General features: G+C 40.0%; 1 protein-coding gene across 18 annotated transcripts in view; it reads right to left on the reverse strand.

Annotated features, from left to right (window-relative positions):
- Positions 1–22,454, reverse strand: part of LOC105230484 (potassium voltage-gated channel protein eag) — a 95,383-nt gene that overhangs the window by 50,504 nt on the left and 22,425 nt on the right. For all 18 annotated transcript variants that reach the window (XM_049456106.1, XM_049456115.1, XM_049456113.1 and 15 more), the window contains exon 2: positions 12,414–12,514. In XM_049456106.1, coding sequence (XP_049312063.1) covers positions 12,414–12,492 — 79 coding nt within the window. In that variant the 5' untranslated portion in view covers positions 12,493–12,514. The remainder of the gene's footprint in view (positions 1–12,413; positions 12,515–22,454) is intronic.

Here is a 22,454-nt window from a genome sequence, read left to right on the forward strand (position 1 = left end):
TTTCCAGCGTTTTTGCGTTTATCATACCTTTGAATGATTACGAGCTGATCATTCAACGTTCTTTAGATTACCAGCAGTAGTGACTTTAAGTCATGACTGTCGAGTCTGGACAGGCTATCACTTGGAAAATCATGTGATATGTACCTTATTAGAAAACCTCGCAAGATCCCAGACTACAGATTAGGATCTAGCCGCAATTCTTGCAGTCATTTGTTGTACTAACAAAAGAGCCTAAGTGTCCATAGGCTCCTTTGTCGCTCTCCTTCCCATTGCCATCTTCCTTCTTTGTTTCCCTCAGCATTTTCGGCCTTTAGCTCGCAACAAGCTCTCCCTATAGCACCGTGGGTTATTCGACGTTCTCATTTTCAAATATTTAAGCTACAGTGGTGGCAAAATACATGCGGACATACTTGATCTCAATCTTTTACGTCTTTATATCTAAGGAATACTGCTACCGTTAGTTTAAGATCAACAATTCTGTCCTCCAAATTCAAATTGAAGTTGGATTTGTATGTAAAAGCGATCACGAAACCATTTGAAAATAGTTTATAGCTATTACTTAACCCTTTTTGAAACGAGTTTTCTAACCGTGAGCTATTTTTGAAATTGTTCTGTTCGATCTGTATTTGAAAAAGATGTTTATATATGAATTGTTTTGACTTTTAACATAACCAAATAAAAAGTACCCTATGTCCGCCTCGTGTTTCTAAGCTACCTAAGCAATTTTCATACAAATCGGTTGAGCCGTTCTTGAGTTATAAATATATACATATATTGCAACATCGACGGTGATTTTGGCAAGAAAAAGCCTCCGTTAAGACCTTCAACAGGACTAAAGAAATACCTATGCAATTTTTCACGTCTTTCCGCGCTATACTTTGGGCGTTCTAAGGATTAAAATTTACACTTAATCGCTTTTAATGACGTTAATTAGAGTTAAGCGGATTTGTTGGCTTTGACCTAGCTAAGTGAAGACTTAAACCAAGCGGTCAGGTTCTTATCCAAAGCTATTTCATTAATGAACCCAAATGATTTAATTGGAGTTTCGCTCTTAACTCTCAGAAGATATGAAACAAAATATATAAAAAAAAAATTTCTTTGAAGTTTTTTGCCAGCTCTTCATCACCACATGCTCTAGCCTATCATTATCGTCGTTCATCTTTTTGCTGAGACAGATTGGCAAACGCGTTGATTCACGCCACAAGAGCTCAGAACCGCTAAATTTACGGTAAGATATTACACAGAGAATCAAGGCGAAATAGCTTAACTTATGACGCACACGCTTTAACTCGGTGCAAATATGCGAAAGCAGCAACAACAACTTAGGTGCGAACAAGCGCCTTTGACTGCTGAAACGCTCGCTGCAAAAATGAAACCATACTGACTTGCACACACACGCATTGATTTGCAAACAGACCGTCTTGCCGGTGCTCGAAGAAGCGCCTCAAACAAGTATTTCCCACGCTTCAAACTGCCGTTAGTGCTGCTCTTTAGCATGCGACGCTTATCAGCAGCGAAATTTATGCTTCTTAGCATATTTTTCCATTTTTTCTTAAACTCAGCTCTGCTTGTTAAAGGCTGTTGCATGCTTTGGCGCAGGCAATCTGCCACATGCCGCAAACGCTGCTCTGTCAACAGCTCACATGCTTACAACAACAACGTGCCACATGCGTGCTTACTTAGTATGATAGCCTTGCCACAACAAGAATTTCCTTCTTCCTTGATTCTTTTTGGTTCTTGATTTACTTTTCTTTACACAAACGCACTTTTCTTTACGCTCGCAAAACATCAAACCTCTGCGTGTGCACATAAAAAGTGCGCAAACTTAATCACACGCTCACAAATACACACACGCGTTCACGCAAAATGCCTTGTTTGTGCTTTTTCTGCCTTCACACGGAAATTCCCTGTGCGGCGTTTGCTGTGTTCAATCGCGAAGCGTGTGTGTTGGCTATTTATGTACGGCAAATAACTGTATTTTTGCCGCAATCTAAAAAACATAACGCACATGTATATGTGTGGCTTCATATAGTCAAAGTGTGTGTGGCAAAGAATTGCGCGCCTCAAACGCAAAAATCTAAAAGTCTGTTATGTTTCTATTGAGAACGTTGCGCTGTGTGATTTTCTTCTTCCTTCTTTGGTGGCGTATCGCACTGCTTTCTTGGAACTTTTTGCTTATTAGCTTGTTTATGAAGGAGAGTTCTCGTGTTGCCCACTTTTAGGCGTTTAAAGCAAATTGAAATTGATGCTAACGAAGACTTTAACAACTTTTCTGAGACATAATGGATGATATTCTTTTTAAAGGAAGTTGGAAATGAAATTACAGCAAAAGTAGGGAAGGACTAGAAGTCTTTGCAAGCAGTAGCTTACAGAAAGGGGAACCAAAGTGATTCGGTCTTGAAAAAACAGATTCAACAGTGAAACATTGCACAAATTTATAAACGCCTTATCTGCCCAAAGGGGTTGAAAGTGAAGCAAATGGAAGAAAACATTTAAAATGATGACGATTTAAAGCGCTCTCTACTGGCTATAAGTAATATAAAGAGTCTCGAGTGCGAAAAATTTAATGGAGCGAATTAACATCTGCGATTCTTTGCTGAAACGAAATGAAATGGAACCATTTCTAAAGCGATTGGTAACAGGAGACGAAAAGTGGATCAAATACGGCAATAATGTGTGAAGAAGTTTGATTAAAAATACGAAAAGACTTTTTCGACTACCATATAGTAGTGGACTTCATCAGATATGCATACGATTTGGGTTAAATATGATGTAATCCGATGTTCTGAAAACTTTACTTCAGTGCTGAAGAAAGAAGGGGAGCTGCTCTGCTTTGAAAATATCGACTTCTAGTATATTCCTCTCTATCTTCCAAAGTTCGAGCTCTTTTGCAGTTTGGACTACTCCTGAAATCTTGTTGGTCTATGAAGCTTTCTCATATAACGGCGTGCTCACATAATCCTTCAGCAGCCACCTTTGTTCTATTTGCAACAGCAAATCTTCATTACTTAACCTCATATTGTTAAAACGGTGTCATATGTGTTGCTACAACAAGCTTTCAATTTAATATCAATTAGTGTTGAGATTTAACTACAACCGTGTTATTCCCCTCCCACATCTCCGGCTCCAACTCGGCGCAATAAAATTTAATTCGTTGCAAATAACTACAAATAAATGCGGCTATAAATTTCAATTAAACGTCTGTGTGGGTGTATGTGTGAGCTTTACACGCCTGCTGTCATTAATTGCATTTCTTGCTGTACTGTGTTGCATGCAACAGCACATTTGCTACCACTGTACACTGCTGTCCGATCCCCTGCGTCCACATATATTCTGTGCGTTGTCTTTTCTCGGGCATTGTCAGGCATGTGCACAAGTCTTGGCCATTAGTTTGACTATTCCTTCGTGCCTCAATAGTCTTGTAACGCCAACGCACTAAGCTGCAACGTCAGTACACGCTCGAATGTTTGCATATGTCCAGGCGCTGATTATACAATAAAATTGATTTATCACAATGTCTCTCACTAATATGCGTTCGCCCTCCGACCCAACGGCTCAAGCAGCTGGCGCACGGACATACACACGCACAGGCTTGCATTGGCTACACATGGCGTGAAATGCGTTGCCTACTTAGAGGGGTCAATTGTTTCAGTGTTGGAGTTGTGCAAACAGCTGGACAGAACATGTGTGATTTTATCGATTTCATGGGTTGTACTACGACAGCCGTCAGAGACGAGAGTTTACGTGCCTCCATGCCATACTTATTTTAATGCCCGTAATGCATTTTGTGTTTACGAAAGCATACCTTTGGGCGTTTGACCGCACGAAGTGCTGTGCGTTCTTTATTGCTATTAGTGAAAATTAGTTTCGTAAAAATGCAAATTGTTTATTGTGATAGCATACATTTAGGGGCTCACATGCCTTAAGGTAGAGCTAAGTTTGGCGTGAGTAAACCATGCCATCTTTCTATATCAAACTTTGAATTCATTGCGTTATAGCTAAGAATTTCCAACTAAGCCAAGCTTCTACAAAGCATCCCTGACAAATATTTTTTTTAACTTTATTTCTCCCACAATTTCTTTCGCTTATCCACTTCCGACTCATTAAAAACTACTTAAACCGTTTCAACGAGCGTTGCAAAGGCTTCTATCTGCGTAATTGCATTAGTTTCGGGCTCGAGCGCCTAAAAGCAGACATGCAAAACATGCAATCAACCGTTACTTTGCATAAAGTTGATTAGATTGCCTCGTTTGGCGCTGGCATTTGCTGAGTGCCAATGGAATTGTTCAGCACTCTTAATCTACATTCTTTACACTTAACAGTTAGCCATACATACATACATACTACAGTAAAGTCAATTGGTGGCTGCAGTTATGTAAATGCATTTTTAATGCGAAAACAATTTTAATATGAGCCAACAAAGTGTGAACTAATCAACGGCAAATGAAAGCGAATTGGGAGCTCAGTGCTGAATGTGCGCTGAATCATAGCCAAGTGAGCTGAATTACGACCAAACCCGATGAGTTCGCTTCAACAACAATAAACGCTTTAAAATTCAATGAATTTCCAATGGAACTGCTATTAGGCAGCTAGAAAAAGCGAAAGCTCAAAGTGCTATTGAAATGGAATTTTAAATAAACAACACGGGATTTTGTACAACAACAACGCAGCAAAAAAGCAACAGAGATAGGCGTTAAGTCAGCTGCACAATTCAGGTCAGCGTCGAACAAGCCTCGGCTGGGCGCCGCAAGTTTAAGCAGCAATATGCGCCCAGCTCGTTTACATGCGTTGCCAACCAGCGATTTCGAATGAAATCGAGCGAAATTACTAAGGAAATTTATGCGCACAATGAAACATGAATGAAGGTGCCTCCACATGGAAGCGGTCGGCGGAAGCATGCGGACGAGTAGGCAAGGCAAGCGAGGCACGAGCCAGCTGATAGTCGATCGCTTGCTCGGCTGGCGTTCGCCAGGTGTGCGTCTATGCGTTTGTGCGTGGCAGCAGGTGAGGTGAAGCGTGTCGCCGCATATGATTTGGGTTAAATTTGTGCCTGTGTGTGCGTGTGTGTTGCTGTTACGTAAGGGTACTTAGCTACAACGACTTTATTAAATTGTTGAATTATGCAAATGGCTATGAAAAATGTATAAATAGCAATCTAGTGCGTGCTTCAAGTACGCCACAACAACAACACAACTAACAGTTACAGCAACAAAATGCGTAGCAGGGGATGAAAAATAGTGGAAGCAATCAGCAGCCACATGGCAAACAGCATAAAATAAGCACGCACACATACAACTAAGCCGTTATTAAACATTAATAATTTATGTGCTCGAGCGTTCGAAGAAAGAAAGTCATCGAATAAAAGAAAACGAACTGCAAGTCAAGTGCTTCTGTCGGCCAAAGTGTACTGTGTCTGCGTGTGCATAGCGCGCAGTTCATTTACGAACTTCCAAATCTGCTATTCAAATGAAGGTCAGGCTTCTTAATGTGAAATCATATGACAATATAAAAGACATCAGATTGGTAAGTCGGAGCGAAAGTGAAAAAGAAATTGTCAATCCTACTTGAGCTGCATATTATTTTATAAATTTATACAGGCACTTGCAGCGAAAATGTGACAAAATAGAGTGGCACTGGCACGAGATTGTCATTAAAGAGCAAGTAATGCCTTCCTGCTAAATTATAACTTTATGAATTCTTAAATAAGACTGGAAAGAAAAACGTTGCCTACCTTTAGGCGCCTTGAAAAAAGTATTGCCTACCAGCATGCGCTCGGAATGTAATGCCTTGCTCAAAGCTCAAACTTCGAAGTACACTCTTCTTGCTCAATGCTTTCAACAACACTCGAGGGCTCCATAGGATCTTCTTCGACTGCACCCTTCTCGTTTTCCGATGTTAGGTGGTCTGAGGCCTCGGCGTCAGCCTTATTGACTACGGTCCTCACCTTCGTGAATTCATAATTGAGCTTCCCGACACTTTTAGCGAGCGATTCGTTTGTTCCCTTTATTATCGCAGCAAGATCTTCATTGTGGTCTTCGTTATCTGCACAACAGATTCTGCTATGGCGTACTCCAAGACCTTAACGAATTGCCGTGTGAAGGCAAATTCGGATTACAGACAATATCTGGTCCGACTGCGTTGGTGTAACCGGTATGCAGACCCTTTTCCCCTTCCCGACCAACTGCAACAGTGGCGACATTTTAGCAGTCCGTTTCCGCCATCGCCGTCATAATTTGGCATCTATCACGAATTGGAATCCTGGGAGGGCTCAGCGGAAGATTTTAGCTGATGTGTTTAGGTACAGATATTAAGGCTTTTTGAATAAGAAAAATTGTTTCAAAGCATCTTTGCAATTCTCTAAAGTATCATCTAAAATATTAAATTGTATTTTTGTTCATTCCTTTTAATAAAGAAAGTTATACATTTCCACACATTAAATCAAATTTTTTTTCTCTCTTTGCAGCACCTTTATGTATGCGCGCTTCATTCGAAAGGTAAGTGAGCTTTGAGTCTTCTTCTGTCTGTGTTCTTATGAAGTTACGTTAAGTTATTCATTTAAGTACTAAGGCACACATATGTAAATGGGCTTGCAACCTCTTCTGAAGCTCAGTGCCTACTAGACTTATCAGTGAGTTTATGGAAACATAGTAGATTATATTTTATTACCTCTGAGGGTACATTTCCCGGATAATCTGTTTGTTCATTGAACAAAATTGATCTCAAACAACAAAACGGTCGCATTTATCAGTGATTTCATGCACACATCTTTCTTCAACCCTTTTCTGCTAACCATACACACTTCGACCGTCTCCTTCTACATCTCTTTCTACAGAACACACACCCCTCCTTTAAGCCATTAAAAGAGAAACCCAAAAAAGCGACGCTCAGCAAAATCCATTAATCGGCCAGCTCCAGCAAAATTAATTAGCAAAATCAATTTTCTGTAAAGTGATATTATATAAGTCATGACAAAGCAGTAAACAGATAAGCCAAAAGCAACGAAAGGATGACAACAATAACGGTAAAACAAAGCAATATTTATTGGCGAAAAATGAGTTAGGGCCTTTCAAGAAGTGTGAATCAGCAAGTTAAGTACAGCATTTTTACCCGTTATTTACAAGTTATCAACACACACACACACACGCATGCACATTCACACCTATTTTGCCGAGTCAGCTGGGATGCTGCAAAATTGCCATTCTGTGAGATAAAAGCATCAAATGTTGACAACGCAACAGCGAGCAGCTGAAAAGGGTACAACAGCGGTAACAACAAACAACAACATCGATCAACAAGCGTGCACAGCATGCCCGCAGCAATGAAAGCAACAAGCCAGCAAACACTTGAGTGTGAACGCCTATAAGTAGGCTACTCAAAAACAAAAAACTCAAGGAAACGACAAAATGAACGGAAGAATAAGGGAAATGAGTGGAGGCAAGAAGACACAAGTGACTCAATGAGTCAACATCATTAGAAAAACGATTAAAATGAGAAAGTAATCAGTGCGATTTGAAGAGCATAGCAACGGCAGACAGGCGCGGAGTGCAATATAGCAAAATCAGCCTGGGGCTGTGAGCAGTTCTAATGGACGACAACGCCTGTAATGGTGTTGGCGTACAGCAAAAAATTCACACAAACCAAATATACAGTGAAGTGCGAAAAATGCAGGCAAAAGTCAAGCGGCAGCTGGGCAACGAGGCGAGGAGACGGCAAACAGACGAACGCACAAAAGCGAGCAGTCATTTGTGTTTGTGTTTGCCGATGAGCAGGCAAAAGGGAAGATCTATTCAAAACAGTGGCAGCAAGTAGCCTACTTTGCGGCGTGTAACAAAGTGTTAAACGATTTTGTGGCATTAAATGAATATTCAAAAGGAAAGGAAGACGGCGAAGGCAAAAGTGGGAGAAATTAAACAAACATTGCGTGAGAGCAGAGATGCCCACGCCGCCCCTGCAGTGCTGATGCAAGCGTCCTGAACGGTACAGTGGTGAGGATGCTGAAAAACGGCACGGAAATTGGAAAAACTTGCCTGTACCAGCTGCGACTGGACAGCAATGGCTTAATAGGGTATTAACTTACCAAATACGTTCGGAAGATTTGGGCCCACGCACAGGAAACGCATTTGTATAGTTGCTCATGTGTTTGCTGTGTGCACATAGACAGCTGGACGAAACTGAATTTGTTAAATAGTGCTCCACACAGTTATTATTTATTATGATGTGGGTATTTTAATGGGATCATTCAATTTAACTATTTATTTTCGCTGCTGAATAATTTATGCCATCCCTTGTTATAAAAGTGTACAAAATAAATATTGATTATCAGAGAGTTAGGTAAAAAAATGTATTTCTTTAAAGTTAAAGCTCTAGATGAAAGCTGTCAAACCGTATTTCATTTACATCCAGCATATTCAGCTCAATAAATACACAGCTGGCTGCTGTAAGTAAACTCTTTCAGCCATTTTCGGTACAAATTTGTTCAAAAGCACAAAGATAGACAATTATAAACATTTTCTTCATACTATTTCTTATAGCAGCATGCTTTTTGAATGCGAAAAGCAATATTTAGAACTGTCGACTTATATTCAGCTCGCTTGTTGCTGAAAAATATCTTAGTTTTTGATTTTTACCGCTGTAATGGTGAGAATTTAAATTTGTGCAACTTGATTATCCTACTAAAATAACTTTGTGTTCAATATTCTTAAAATATTTACTTAAATTATCGAATATTTAAGAAAATCTCACTTCTAATGTTATTCAGCGCAGTTTCAACCAATTCAGCAATACACAATCCTTCGGTTTTATATATATTTCAAAAGGCTTTATCGTTCCATCTCAATTCAGCACAGTTTCAACCAATTCAGCAATACCCAATACTTCGGTTTCATACATATTTTAAAAATCTGTATCATTCCACCTGAATTCAGCGCAGTTTCAACCAATTCAGCAATACACAATACCTCTGTTTTATATATATTTCAAAACGCTTTATCGTTCCACCTTAACTCAGCGTTATTAAATTCATTATCTTTCAAATAAATTCAATATTATTCTATAAAAAACATTTTATGGTGGTTAGAACAAGCTGCCATAATTAAAATCATTCTTCATTGCTTTCATCAAACTCCTTATTCATCTCATCTCTTCTTTACTTCTTTGATTTTTCTGATTAATCTTTCAATAATTTGTCAGTTGCTTAGCGGTAATTTAAATTATTATAGCACATTTAGTCACAATTGTGATTAATTGTGTCATCGATACGCTTTCAACGTTTCAACGTACACTAACAAAGCAATAGACAGTAAAGGAGAGAAAATTGTCAAGCTGGAGCATCAGAAAATTGTTGCTTTTTGCTGTGGAAGTGGAAGCGATACTATTTATCATATTAAACAACAATTCGTTACAGTAATATTTTTGGTTCATAATTTACGGACAAGTTATTGGCTTTAAGCTGCGTATTATTTTTTATCTTCTCTTTCATTTTCCTTAATGGCATTATATTTATTTTTATCACACTTTTTACAGTTAAGTGGCTAGCTGAGTTATACTAGTGTATTGATGGTAATTCGTGAAAGAGCTTAATAAAATTTCTTTCATCTTCACTTTCGTTTATGCTCACGAGTTTAGAATATAATATTTACTTTTACTAATAAGTATTCTGTATCATGTAACGGTATTCAGCCACATTCAGCGCAATGCAATATATAACTTTTGCTTTAAAGTTCCTATTTCAATAATTTTTCATCCATATCTGTGCTACTCAGCTCAATTCAGCAAGGTTTTTTTTTGTAGCAATTTGAACTAAGTACTTATATTACACTTGTCTGATTTCATATTTTACCAGTAAAATACACAATTATTTATTTATAATACTTTTTGATATTCCGCATCATTTAATGGCATTCAGCCATATTCAGCGCAATGCAGTATACCGTTTTTGCTTTAAAGTTCACTTTTCAATAATTTTTCTTTCATATCTGCGCTATTCAGCTCAATTCAGCAACGCATTTCTTACTAATTTGATTTGAAGTGACTGACGAGTTTTACAACATATTGTCTGTTTTCATATTTTGCCAATAAAATTCACAGTTGTTTTTTTATTATTACAACAAATCCCAGACCCATTCAAAAATAAAAGCACCAACAAAACACAACAGCCAGCCTAAAAATGACAACGCCGTCGACAGCAACGACCAGCGGCACGGCAGAGTTATTGCTCTGCGACGCGTGCAAAGTCATTCAGCGCCCGTTCGGTGCGCAATTTTCACGTGCCATTTAACATGCCGCTTTGCTCGTGCAACAAGCAATAACAGCGCACAAAAAATATTTCAAAACATGATAAAACAACAACAACAGTGTTAGTTATTGACAATAAAGCGCCGCTGGGATCACTGCTTGAGCTGAGAAAAAACAAAACACACAACTAACTTTGTTAGCAGAGCGCATTGCAGCAAGCTTAGAGTACCATCACTATGCTGGAGTTGCACTGTGTGCGGTTGTTGCAACATATTTTCGCCTGCGCACTTTTTTATCGCTATGACATTTTTTGCTACGAACTAGCCGCGCTGTTTGTGCAACGTGTTGATAGCGAAAGGATCAGATCACCGATTTTATTGGCTTGATTATGCAACAAAAAGTGGCACTTCATCAGATGACCTTAACAAAGGCGAGCGCAGAAGGCGCTTAAAAAAGTAATTTTTTCGATCTAGAAATAAGGCTTTTTCGTTACTGAGTATCCACATTATTAAATTGATCAAATTTTTATTCACTTTGAGCAATCTTCTAAATATAATTGGTTGCTTTTGCGCATTTCACGCTCCCTGCCGTCTCAACTCCGCCCAATGCGAATGAAACTTTTCCTTTCATAATCCGCTCAACATTAATAGAATCACTTCATATTACACACTGAGCACACTTAGCCTTACGGTGCACACAGAGGTACGCACATGCATATGGCATGTTGCAAGTAGTTCACCTGTGTAAATATAGCTCGACCGCAGCGCCGTTTCAATGTGGTTTTTCTAACTGTCAGCGCGCTGCCAACTTGACAGTTCAAAAAGCACTTAATCCAGCTTAGTGGCTGTGTCTGTCTGTGTGGCACACACTCTCGTCTACGCACCTGTGCAGCGCTTTTCTGTTTTATTTATTTATCTGCCTCAATACATGTTGCATGTCAAGTACTGACATAAATGTGATTTCGCTGGAATTTTACTCTATCCGCTTTCTTTTCTTACTCTTCCGAATAGCTACAAATACAGTTAAGTCAAGACGCATGAAGTCCACAGCAATGTTTTTGCAGTTTATTTTGCTCATGTGTGCCACATTCGACGCACTGGGACAATTCAAACCATCTCGAAATATGTCGTTATACAGAAGCCTGGATGAATGGAAATTTCATAAAATACACAATATATTTATCTTAAATTTTTCTGAATTTTTACGAGTACTTTCCAAGTTTAGTCGGTTAGGTTTTGAAGGTTTTGCAACTGTAAATGGTAGAAAATTAATTTCGATTTACCAAAAATTTGTCTAAAATGCAGATTTGCGCTAAATTCTTGAATTATTCGTCTAAATATTCGGATATTTATAAAAATATCATTGTAAGCGCTATTCAGCGAAAGTTCAAGCGATTCAGCAATACACATTAAGTACGTTTTTAAACTCTTGACTCACATTCAGCTCAATTCAGCTTTCTTATTACTACAAAATATCTTACTTTTTGAAGATTTGGCAGCTACAAGTAGTAAAAATTTAACTTCGAATTACTTAACTTTTTTCTGAAATTCATATTTGCGCAAAATTCTTAAATTACGAGTATCTGGTTTAGTATTCGAATATTTATAAGAATTTCATTGTAAGCGCTATTCAGCGCAGGTTCAACCAATTCAGCAATACACATTAACTACTTTTTGGAACCCTTGACTCGCATTCAGCACGTCAGCTCGATTTAGCTCCCTTATTATTGCAAAATATCACATTTAGCCCAATTGAACTCCTTTATTACTACAAAATATCTTACTTTTTGAAGATTTGGCAACTGCAAATGGTAAGAACTTCCTTTCGATTTTTCTGATATTCAAATTTTTAAAATAAAGCTCATTGTTAGTGCTATTCAGCACAGTTCCAATCAATTCAGCAATATTCAGTTACTTCGTTTTATATGTGTTTCAAGAAGCGCTATCGATCTGCGTCAATTCAGCTCTTCTGATAAAGATGAAACGATAGCAAAAAAATCATAAACCTTCAGCTTAGAAGCATATATTTAGGAGTTCTTTCCTAAAATCCCTCACTTTTGCATTTGGAAGCAAACAAAGCTCCATTAAACCCTCAAGAATGTTGTTTTTACACTGTTTTTCTCATTTTTAGACACTCTTTATAAGCTAATAATAAAGTGTAATTTATACTTTGGTACTTACGTTGTGAGTTCGAGCGCCGTATGATGTTCTCCAGGAATGTGTTCTGCGGTGCAACAAGTCCTCGACGTCCGCCAGGCATTTTGCTTGCGTTGTTTGCGTACCTATTACAACAACAATAGCGTCGCGAACGTGGCAGCAGCCAGGAAAATTACAACAAAAAAACTTTAACACATTAACGCACTTCACCATAACAATAACAACAACAATAAAACGTTTTTTTTATATTAAACAAATAAACGGCATTTAGAGTTGACATAAAATTGGGCGTCGTGTGGCAAGTAGGCGACGGCAACGACGACGGCTGCAGCAACAACAACGACCGCTGACAAATGTAGCGCTTAGCAAACAGCAGTTTCGGTTTTAACTGCTGCCGAGCTGTCTTCGCGTCTTTGCTAATGTTGCCAATAATAACATTAATAACAACAACAATAAAGCGAATTACCGAACAACGAAAAGAAATACATTTTAGCGCCGCACGCAGCGGGTTGGCAATAAAGAATGATAAATTACGCGCGAGTTTATTTTCTGAAAATTTTATCACAGACAAGCGCCTAAATGTATGCTCATATTCTTATTTTTTGTTTATTATTTGTATTTGTTTATTTTTTTCGCTGCTAGCAGGCAGACAGCAAGACAAATGAGTTTGAAAAGTGCATCTTTGTCGGGGTATGAACGCTTTGTAAGCGACTTTCCTTAAATCAAATTCTACTGTTGAGCCTACGTGCTGGCATATTTTGTGGATATTAACGCATGTGGCAGCTGCAGGCTTGCCTGAAACAGATTTAAAATAAACAATCTTAGAAAACGCCACTTCTTTTCGAGTTAATCTTTAGCATGTGTGTTGTTATTATTTTTGTTTTATGGCATTTATTCTCACACGGTTATTTTAGGCTTGCTTTGTCAAGCTCTACCTTATCTCCCATTCCTTTTTTTGTTTTCGTTTGTCATTTTATGGCTTCCGTTTCACTTCAAAAGCACAAAAGCAACACATTTTCCCTGTCGTTTCTTTGTTTTTTTTTTTCACGACAATGCCAACTCACACTTTTCAATTAAACGCTTACACTTTTACACTGTTGCTGTTGTTGTAATTTTTATTGTTTGTCATTTGTTGCGCAAATGTATTTTAACTTCCTATGAAGTTTAACAATGAAAAAGTGCACAATCGCCAGACACTTAGCATTTACACGCTTTTTGTAGCATACATTTCGGCGCGGCAATGAAAATTCATTTACACAACGCTCGCTTTGCCTTTATTTATAGTTTTGTTGCAATTTTTTATTCACTTTTTCACTTTGTATTCCTACACGCTTTTCGCTTTTGTGTCGCAGGCATATGTAAGCGCTTTAGCACACACACACACGCACTCACACTTTTCGTATTTTAATGGAAATGTGCCGTAATCCTTTTTGCTTTGCGCACACTTTCATTTCAATTATCGCTTGTTTGGCTGCAGCAGCATATCGCCAGCTGCTGCTGCGCGTATTGTTGTTGTTTTACAACCTTTTCCGTGTGCATAACGGTATATATGTATGTGCTGATGAAGTTCCGTGTGATCTGCAACGAGAAGGCGGAAAAATGGCATTAAAAATAACTGTACAGCCAATGCAAATATACAGAGAAATTGATTAATGCTGTGCGAGTGCAGGCAGTGACCCTCACGCATACTAAAGCAGCGTGCCCATGCATATATGCACACACGCACAGATGGCTTTTTTCATTTTGCTTCGCTCGCTGTTTGCCTTTCATTTATCATGCTTGACGCAAACACGCGTACAGCGGTGTCAGCGCTGCACCAACAACAACAATGACAAGGCTACAAATTACGTTTTGATTGCTGCAAAGATTGTTAACGCACACGAGCACACACACACACGCACACACATATGCAACTGGGCTGCCGCAAAACAAGAAATCAACCGAAACAGCGCTAACTGGCTGAAAAATCACATCAATCAATGCAATTATGTCGACTGTCAGACAGCAGGCATCAACTGACCGCCTGCCTGACCCGTTATTTTTCACTTTCGAACCTGTTTTCCTGCAATTTCGCCCAAGCGGCGGCGGCTGATCCTGCGGTCAGTTCACAGTTTAATTGGAAAATAAAATAAATTATGTTGAACGAGCGCACCTTTTGGCCAACACACACGCCCGCGTACACACATACAAACAGGCATGCTTGCTAGCATATACTCGTACACCTTAGTTAGTTGGGCAACCAGCGTGCACTGCGCCAGCACGTGCTAGTCACTCATACGCCACGTGCAACCGAACGCTGTGGTTGCGCAGCGTAAAAGCCAAACTTTCGCTTTCGGCAGAACTTTATGTTTGTAGACAAAAGTTGCTCTAATGAGGTTTTGAAAAAAAGTTTTGCTATTCGATTCTTATTTTTATGTATTCGCAAAATAATTTTATTTACTTTCCTTTGCTGATTTTTGAATTTTCTTCAGCGGTTGGGTGATCTACAGTTTTAGCGTCTACTTTAAAAATCTCTGAATTGTTTAATTAGTAAACAAAAAACTAAAGTTAAAAACAAAATAAAGGATGTTTTTTCACTTCTCTATCCCTTAAGTAAGATTTGAAGAGTGACAGAGAGGATTCAGTGACTTCTTTGGCCTGCCTTCTGGAGCAATCGCCTTCTCAGACCTTCACATACGTAACATTAAGCGCAAGTCTAACGTGCCTTAGTCCTTTGTTTCCACCCCCGTTGAATCCAACTGCACTCTTCTTACTTCCTTTTTTCCTTTTTCTCTGAAAAGCTTTGACTTTCATCAAAACTGTCGAACACAAACTTTTCTTGATTGACTAATGAATAACTAATTGGTTGCTGAAATGGTCTCAAATATGCTAAGCAATAAGATATGAGAGCTGTTGTCAGTTTGCTGCTCAGCGTTTTGGAAATGAGTTTTGGGAAAGGTCTTACCGAAACAACTAAAGTATGAAATGAGTAAACTCCCAGTTTGTTCTTTGGAGGAAAAGTTGCTCGAAATACTACTGGAATGGATGCGTTAGATCTAGATGGTCGCTAAGTAAGTCTGTTTCTGAAAATGTTACAGATTCTTATAATGTCGGGGGCTTAAAAGTTTAGGACCTTTGGAATTGGCAGGAAAAGTACCAAATTTCATCTCAAGGCTTCGCATGGGACATTGGTAATTACAGCCCATAGATTAATGAGAAACATTAAAAGAAAAGATATCTATCGAAGAGTGCATGAGCTCATTAGCAACAGCTTCAAGCTTCTGCTCTTCTCTTCGACTTGTATGGGTACCCAGTCATAGAAAATTAGAGGGAAATTTCAAATCCGATAAACTAGCTAGAAAGGTTACCCTGGCTTTCTTACCTCAATTACATCTGACTGGAAGTGAGTTGGTTGGCCGATGTCCTCTTACGTTCTAGTGCTGGAGCTATGGACCTCAGAAAGTTTGGCAGACGCTGGTCAACAACCAGAACTCGTGCGAGTAGCAGATCCTTCTGGCTCAAAGTACACCGTAAGAGGACCTCAAAATTACTTGCAATTAGCAAAGTCAATTTAACCGATATTATAGGTGTTCTGCCTGGATATTTTGTCAGAAACTGTTTACTAAAGCTCTTCGGCGAAAGGTGAAGTCATCTTGTCACTTTCCTCTAACCTCTATTTCCCGACTTTTTTGCCAGACTGATATTGACTGAAATATTCGGTAAGCACACCTTGGTAGAACCTAGCGAAGTGGGTGGGGTTGATATTAGCCGTCTTAATAGATTAGTGGTGAGCTCAAAACGCTTCGCCGATCTATAAGGTGATAACATAAGGGACAGATATCTGTCCAAATTAGTTCCATCGATTTTGGATGAGCCCTATGACCTAATCTAACTTGACCTCCATCGAAAAACGAAGCTCAGTTTTCTTTCCTACTGAACCATAGTCAAGTTTTGACTGCAAGTGACCAAAGAATTTTGATTGAATTATCCTCTACTGCGGAGTGTGTTTACTGGCTTAAGTTAGCGACTTCGCCAATTAGTCACTTTATGACATTGAACGTAGCGCACTATTATTGTGTGTAGTCTAAGCTCAGCTGTACAATATGCTGCGGGTATTTGATGGTGTCGCCTAAAGGAAATGAACAGCAGCTGAAATGTGTGGGAAGAATAGTAATTATGTTAGCTATCATGCGCGCAGACCGGACTTACCCTCCCACACACACACTTACTCTCTTAATCATTATTGCAGTTTCATTTTCCTGCCATTTCCGTCTTTCTTTTCGCATTCGCCGCAACGCAATTCGAGCTTTCACAAATAAAAAGAAGCAACCAACTGTCTGCATCCTCACCGCGTCAAAGCGACCAACACCAACACATAATATTCGCGCGGTTTAAAGGCGAGTACATAAAATTACAAAGTAATTACAGCAACAAAATCTTAATTACGATATCAACGACGCAACGCCGCGCCACAAACGGTTGGCGGACAAAGCGAGGCGACGAAAATGCCGCAACTACAAAAGTGCCTTTCTCCTTCTTGTTTTGGTTTGTTTTCGTAAATTTTTTCACGCGACTTTGTGCGCTGCGCAGCGCTGAGGTGTCGAAAGCGTAGAAAAGCTTGGAAAGGCTGCAACACTGCGCAACGTCAAGCGAAATGTAAGTCAAAGCAGCAGCCAGGGAGCGTGAGAGTGTCTGCCCACATGGACATAAACCGGAACGCAAGGAAGGGTGGCATTATGGTATGGCACAAATAAGAACGAAAGATAAACACATTTTTGTTTTCAATTAAAAAGCAATGGTGCGCATTGGAAAAGTTGGCGAATGAAAATACAGGAGACGATATGAACAATAAGAGGTTTTATAGAGGAAAATTGTAGACACATTAAACACCTCACAACAGCCGATAACCTACAGTGTCTTTTTTTCAAAACTCAAGACGACAGAGATCTAAAAACCGCCGACTATTTTAGACACAAGCAGATCGAGACCACGTCACATTAATCCTCATAACAACGTAAAAAGAGAACTTAGAGATATAAATAGTTCATTTGAAGTGTCTGTATTAATTAATTCAATACGGATCAAAAGTGTTAGATCGCATCCTAAAACTGAACTGAACGTCTATTTGCAAACATAGAGCACAGTTACAAGTAGTTAGAGGAAGTGCCGTACTTGAAGATAGGAAACTCGCACGGAAACGAGGAGGGAATGATGCCAGTTGTAGAGGACCAGTCGGGAAGAGGTGTGGTCTCTCACCCAAAGTGATGCTCCAGCTCTATGAAATCATAGTTAAGCCAATAACAGTTTATGGGCGGTTGAAGAAGAGGTGCAGCCCACTGTGGCGTATATCAAGCGGAAGTAGTTGCCATCAATGTAGCAGTAGTTATACTACTCTAAAGTGTCCTTCACTCCTATCACCAAACGGCTGTAGCGGCTCATTAGCAATAACTTCAAGCTTCTTCAATATGAGAGTCGTATTAGCGCCTGATCACATCGGAATCGCTAGAAACCGTAACAACAATTTCATCCAATTGGATGCGAGTCGGTTATCCTTTGTATTCTTGCATTCTGGCGTTGGACCTTTCGACCTCCAGTGAGCTCAGCAAGTCAACAACCAGAACTTATGCGACTACGAGATGCTTTTTGGCCAGAACGAACCGTGGGAAGTGCTCCGAACTACTAGCTCTTAGCAAAGCCAGTTCGACTGGACACTGTTCACTAGGTTTACACGAAGTCCGGCTGAATAGTCTCTCAGTTAATTAAAAAAAAATTGTTCAGCTGCAAATGCAATACTGCAAAAGACCTAAGGCTCAGAACACAATACACTCCATATTTTGTATTAATTAGCGAGAATCTGCCCGTATTCACTTTTATTGTTATTCATAAAAGAGGGAACAACCGCACGTCTCTCTTCTAATGCCTCTAAGTCTTCCGAAGCTGCAAATCTGCTGCTGAGACTATTGTCTGATCTCCTTTGTTGTCTTAAGTGAATTGTTTCCTTAACTATTTTTGCAACTTTTGCCACATAAACGTACCTCTCCCCTCTCACCGCCGTCTGCCTCACATTGAACTCCTCACGCAACTCGACTTGTTATTATAATTACAGGCAGCTGGAATTATAATGTGAGCATCAACTAATTTGTTAATTTTTCAGGCATTGTGACAGCGACGTGTTGCACGTAACCGCAGCCGCAAGCACTAAAGTTGCAATAATAGAAAGTAACTTACGCGCGCTCTGCCATCCTGGGCCCTTTTGCGTTGCACTAGTTCACATTATGCAACAACAGCGTTCGATAGCGGCAATTTACACGCCCCGCCACAGAGCGGCAAAATGCGAAATTAAAGAGCGCAGGCAGATGCGACGGAAGGTTTCAGCAGTTGCGGCTGCTGGAAGCAGGTGAGGCGTCGAAGTAGAAAACGAAAGTGTGTGGCAAAAACTTTTAATTTGTGCAGCAAAAATGCAACGCTGACGCAGCATGAGGATTACGGACGCATACGCGGGCGCACACAAAAAGTTACAAGTTGACTAAGTTGATGTTGCAAGCAATATTTTCGTTGCAAAGTTTCGCCTTCACGAACTTATCTGATTACGTACTCAATTTTTAATGCATAAGCGACCAAAGTGGCAGGAATTAAGTTTTCAGAACGGTTTTTCACAGCCATTTATTACCGTGACAAAAAAAGGAGATTCTAACACTAAAATATTCCAGCAGTCACCAAAAATAAGGACACATAAAAGTATGGCTACCAAGTTGCTTCAGCCTTAGTTCGGCGAAAGGTGGACAGTGGACCATCTTAATGAGATGTGTGAAAGGGCAGCCTTTCTAGTGAACTCATCTTTTACAACTTCCAACGATTCCGCTGTGGCCAGGCACCCAGACAAATTTAACATGGAAATAGCTTGATGCTACTGTTAATGAGGTCATACACCCTAGAAGTAGGCTCCGCGGCGCAGCAGTTCAAGTTATCGCGAAGGAAATCGGAATGCGACTTAATTTCGAAATGTCCCACTCTGAGGCTTTTAATGTGTCCGTCTTCCTGGAGTTTGATAGCCGAGAGTTTTTATTTGACTACGGTTTCGTAGAACCCAGACACAAATCTTTGTGAAAGTCTACATCGTTTCCCTATAGCTCCTTTAAAACAATGTAAAGCAACCAAAGCCTCCCACCTCATTCGCATTTTGATCCTCTCATGTACTTTCCACCTGCCTTTTAGAGTTACGGGAAAAACGGAGACCCCAAAAATATTTCATTGCTTTTATGCCAAGCCATTTTATTGCTTGACTTCAGCCGTTATCGTATTACTCTACTTAAGGGACATTTTTCTAGTCACTAAATCAAAAGTTGCAAATAAATATTCATACTTTGCTCATAAAAGTATGCTAACTTTGTGAAACAATTTGCCAAAAACCAGCCGTTTATGGAAATAAAGCACGCAAATGCTTTACTCGAGTGATATTTCGGCAGTCGAAGGCCTTAGACAAGGCAAACGGCTTCTTATAGCAAAATTATGAGCTTGGACCGGGCAACACAGTGCATTAGCCATTACAATGTCAGTCGTAAAAGTAATAATAGTAATAATAATAATTTCTATATTTCTACATTAGTGATTAAGTCGCGCCAAACTCGCATGCAGCACCATAGCTGCAGCCGTGTGTGATGAAAATATTATAAGCTACAGTAATATTAATAGTAATAGCACTCATACGCCCAGGCGCCTTGAAGTATGCTCACCTTCCGCGCACTCGACCAGCCAAACAGTGAAATGGTAAAGACCTTGCGGCAACCTTCAGCTACGAGGCGAATATGAAATAGGACAAAGTGGTGAGAAAAACTAAAGTGAAAATAAAAACAAACACACAACAAAGTCGATTAAACTGAAATAAAAAGCGAAAGTATTAAAAGTAAACGCCACTAATTCTAGCATACACTTTTCCTTGCTTAAATGAGGGCGCAAACTGAGAGCAGAACTTAAGTTTGGTTTTCTCAATAGGGGAGGCGGTGTTTCCAAATTCAGCGACCGACTTTCACGAAATATGCATGAGCTTTCCTTTGGTTATCTTGCGATAGAGGTGTATCAGAGGTCTAAATTTGACAAAGACAATCATTTCTACATTCTCCGACAAATGCAGACCAACGAAGAACTAAACATATCGTTTTCTTTCCCCAGTGTAGAAGATTGGACCATTGGTGCTGTAATCGACAGTTCCAACGGCGAAATCTACATAAGTATTCACTGACATCTCTAAGGTGAAAACGGATCAGATGCGGTCTTTCTCTGTAGAATTGCGTACATAGAAGACAGCTTCAAACTAAATGACTAAAATTCACTCTTTCAGGCCGAAATAGATAGCTTCTGCTCTAACCAGAGCAGACAATAACTAGATTTTTAGTGGGTAACTCGGTTAATATCATCTGGGTACCGGAATAGAAAGAAAAAGCAGACGAGCTGGCTCGCTCCGGAGTAGCTGGAGACACAATTTCCCCAGCTACCCCAGGCCGTTCAGCTCTTTCAAGGCTTGTTTCAACACAAAATTTCTTTCGGTGTTAATGATGGACAGACCAAAAATCTCCCACTTTTAAGCCAAAGCTAACTTAGTAACATAGTAGTGATCATCACAGGAGCCTACCCTTAAGATCCCACCTTCAAAAAGTAGGAAAAGTGGATTCGACGAAATGCAGAGCAGGGGCGAAGGATGATGAGACCCCGGAAGAGTAGGCGAATGTCCAGCTTTCATGATATGAGAAGGGACCTACTCCACGGTTCGCAACACTGGTGATAGTGGGCATCAAGTTTTTTTTTAACAAATCAACTGAGTTGCTGTGTGAGGTTTAAATTGGTACCATCTGGCAGTACAATGGGTCTAATGATAGACTAAATGCGGCGGTCTGCGGTCCGAGGCTTCTCTCAATATAGATGTGTGTGGTGGAGTTTTTCGGTCTTAAATTATATATTTTCAAGGGCTATAATGACGCAACTCAATATTCTCTTTTCAAGTCTGCTCACTTTTTAATATCAAAGCAGTGGCGAATCAAATACGCGCTGCCGACTGCTACATCCACAGCCGTTAGTTAACCGCCAACTCGGCAATTATATGTGCTTTCCTGGACCCCAAATGAATTTTCGGAATTGCCACGGCGACGACTTCCTCAGTGGCCGTCTCTAACAGGATGTGATCTGCGACCAACAACGGCAATTAACGCGCCGCCTGCGCAAAAGTAGTGGGAAATGAAAGTAATAAATAGCACAAAACAACAATAAAGGTAATAATAACAGTTGAGAAGTAGGAAAAAGCTCCGCAAAGCTCGCACGCAAAAAGAAATCGCAAAACTTTAATTGTTTTCCGACAAACAAATTGCGACAATGTGACATTCTCTCTCATCGCACACACACACACACACATGTCGACGCTGACGTCTGATGCCTGTGCTGTTTTATACTTCAACGAATTTTTTCGTTTTACGCTTTCACTACCACCCTCTGGTCGTGCAACTGACGTCATTAAGCGCAAGTGGCAGAACATGTGTAAGCCAGCAATGAAAGCGGATGCCACCACATATGCAAACGCATGTTCGCAAATTTTCTGCCACATATGCGTTTGCCGCCGCGTGTGTGCTGGGCTCATTAATATTAAACGGCACTCGAGCCGGCGTGCCACTTAGCCTGAGAGCCACCCAAGTGCGACAGACAACGAGCTGAAAACTTTCAGTGCGTGTGCCCACAAACAGAAATGTGCGTGTGGGTGTTTGTCTTCTGAAGAATCGCTTAACAACAGTAATAACGGTATTGCTTTCTGTGCTCAACCACCTCCTGCATTTTCTTGAGGCTGTCCCAAGCAAATAACCAGCTCCTGTCGGCTTGTTTGTTTACAAGAGTTGCTCGGCAGGCGCGTGTTAACCTCATCCCACACGAAGCTCTGGGTCCAACATCAAACTCGCACAAAGTTCGCACATTCATTTTCGCAATTCTGCTGAGTGCCTGTTTTTAGTTTCGCGCGAACGAAAGCGAGTTGCGTAAACAGCTGCTGTCCCGTCGCTGATAGTTGCGGCTGCTCCAACATCACTTGACGGCAACTTTCGGCTTCGC

Source organism: Bactrocera dorsalis, chromosome 4 (genome assembly GCF_023373825.1).
Source record: "Bactrocera dorsalis isolate Fly_Bdor chromosome 4, ASM2337382v1, whole genome shotgun sequence".
NCBI lineage: Eukaryota > Metazoa > Arthropoda > Insecta > Diptera > Tephritidae > Bactrocera > Bactrocera dorsalis.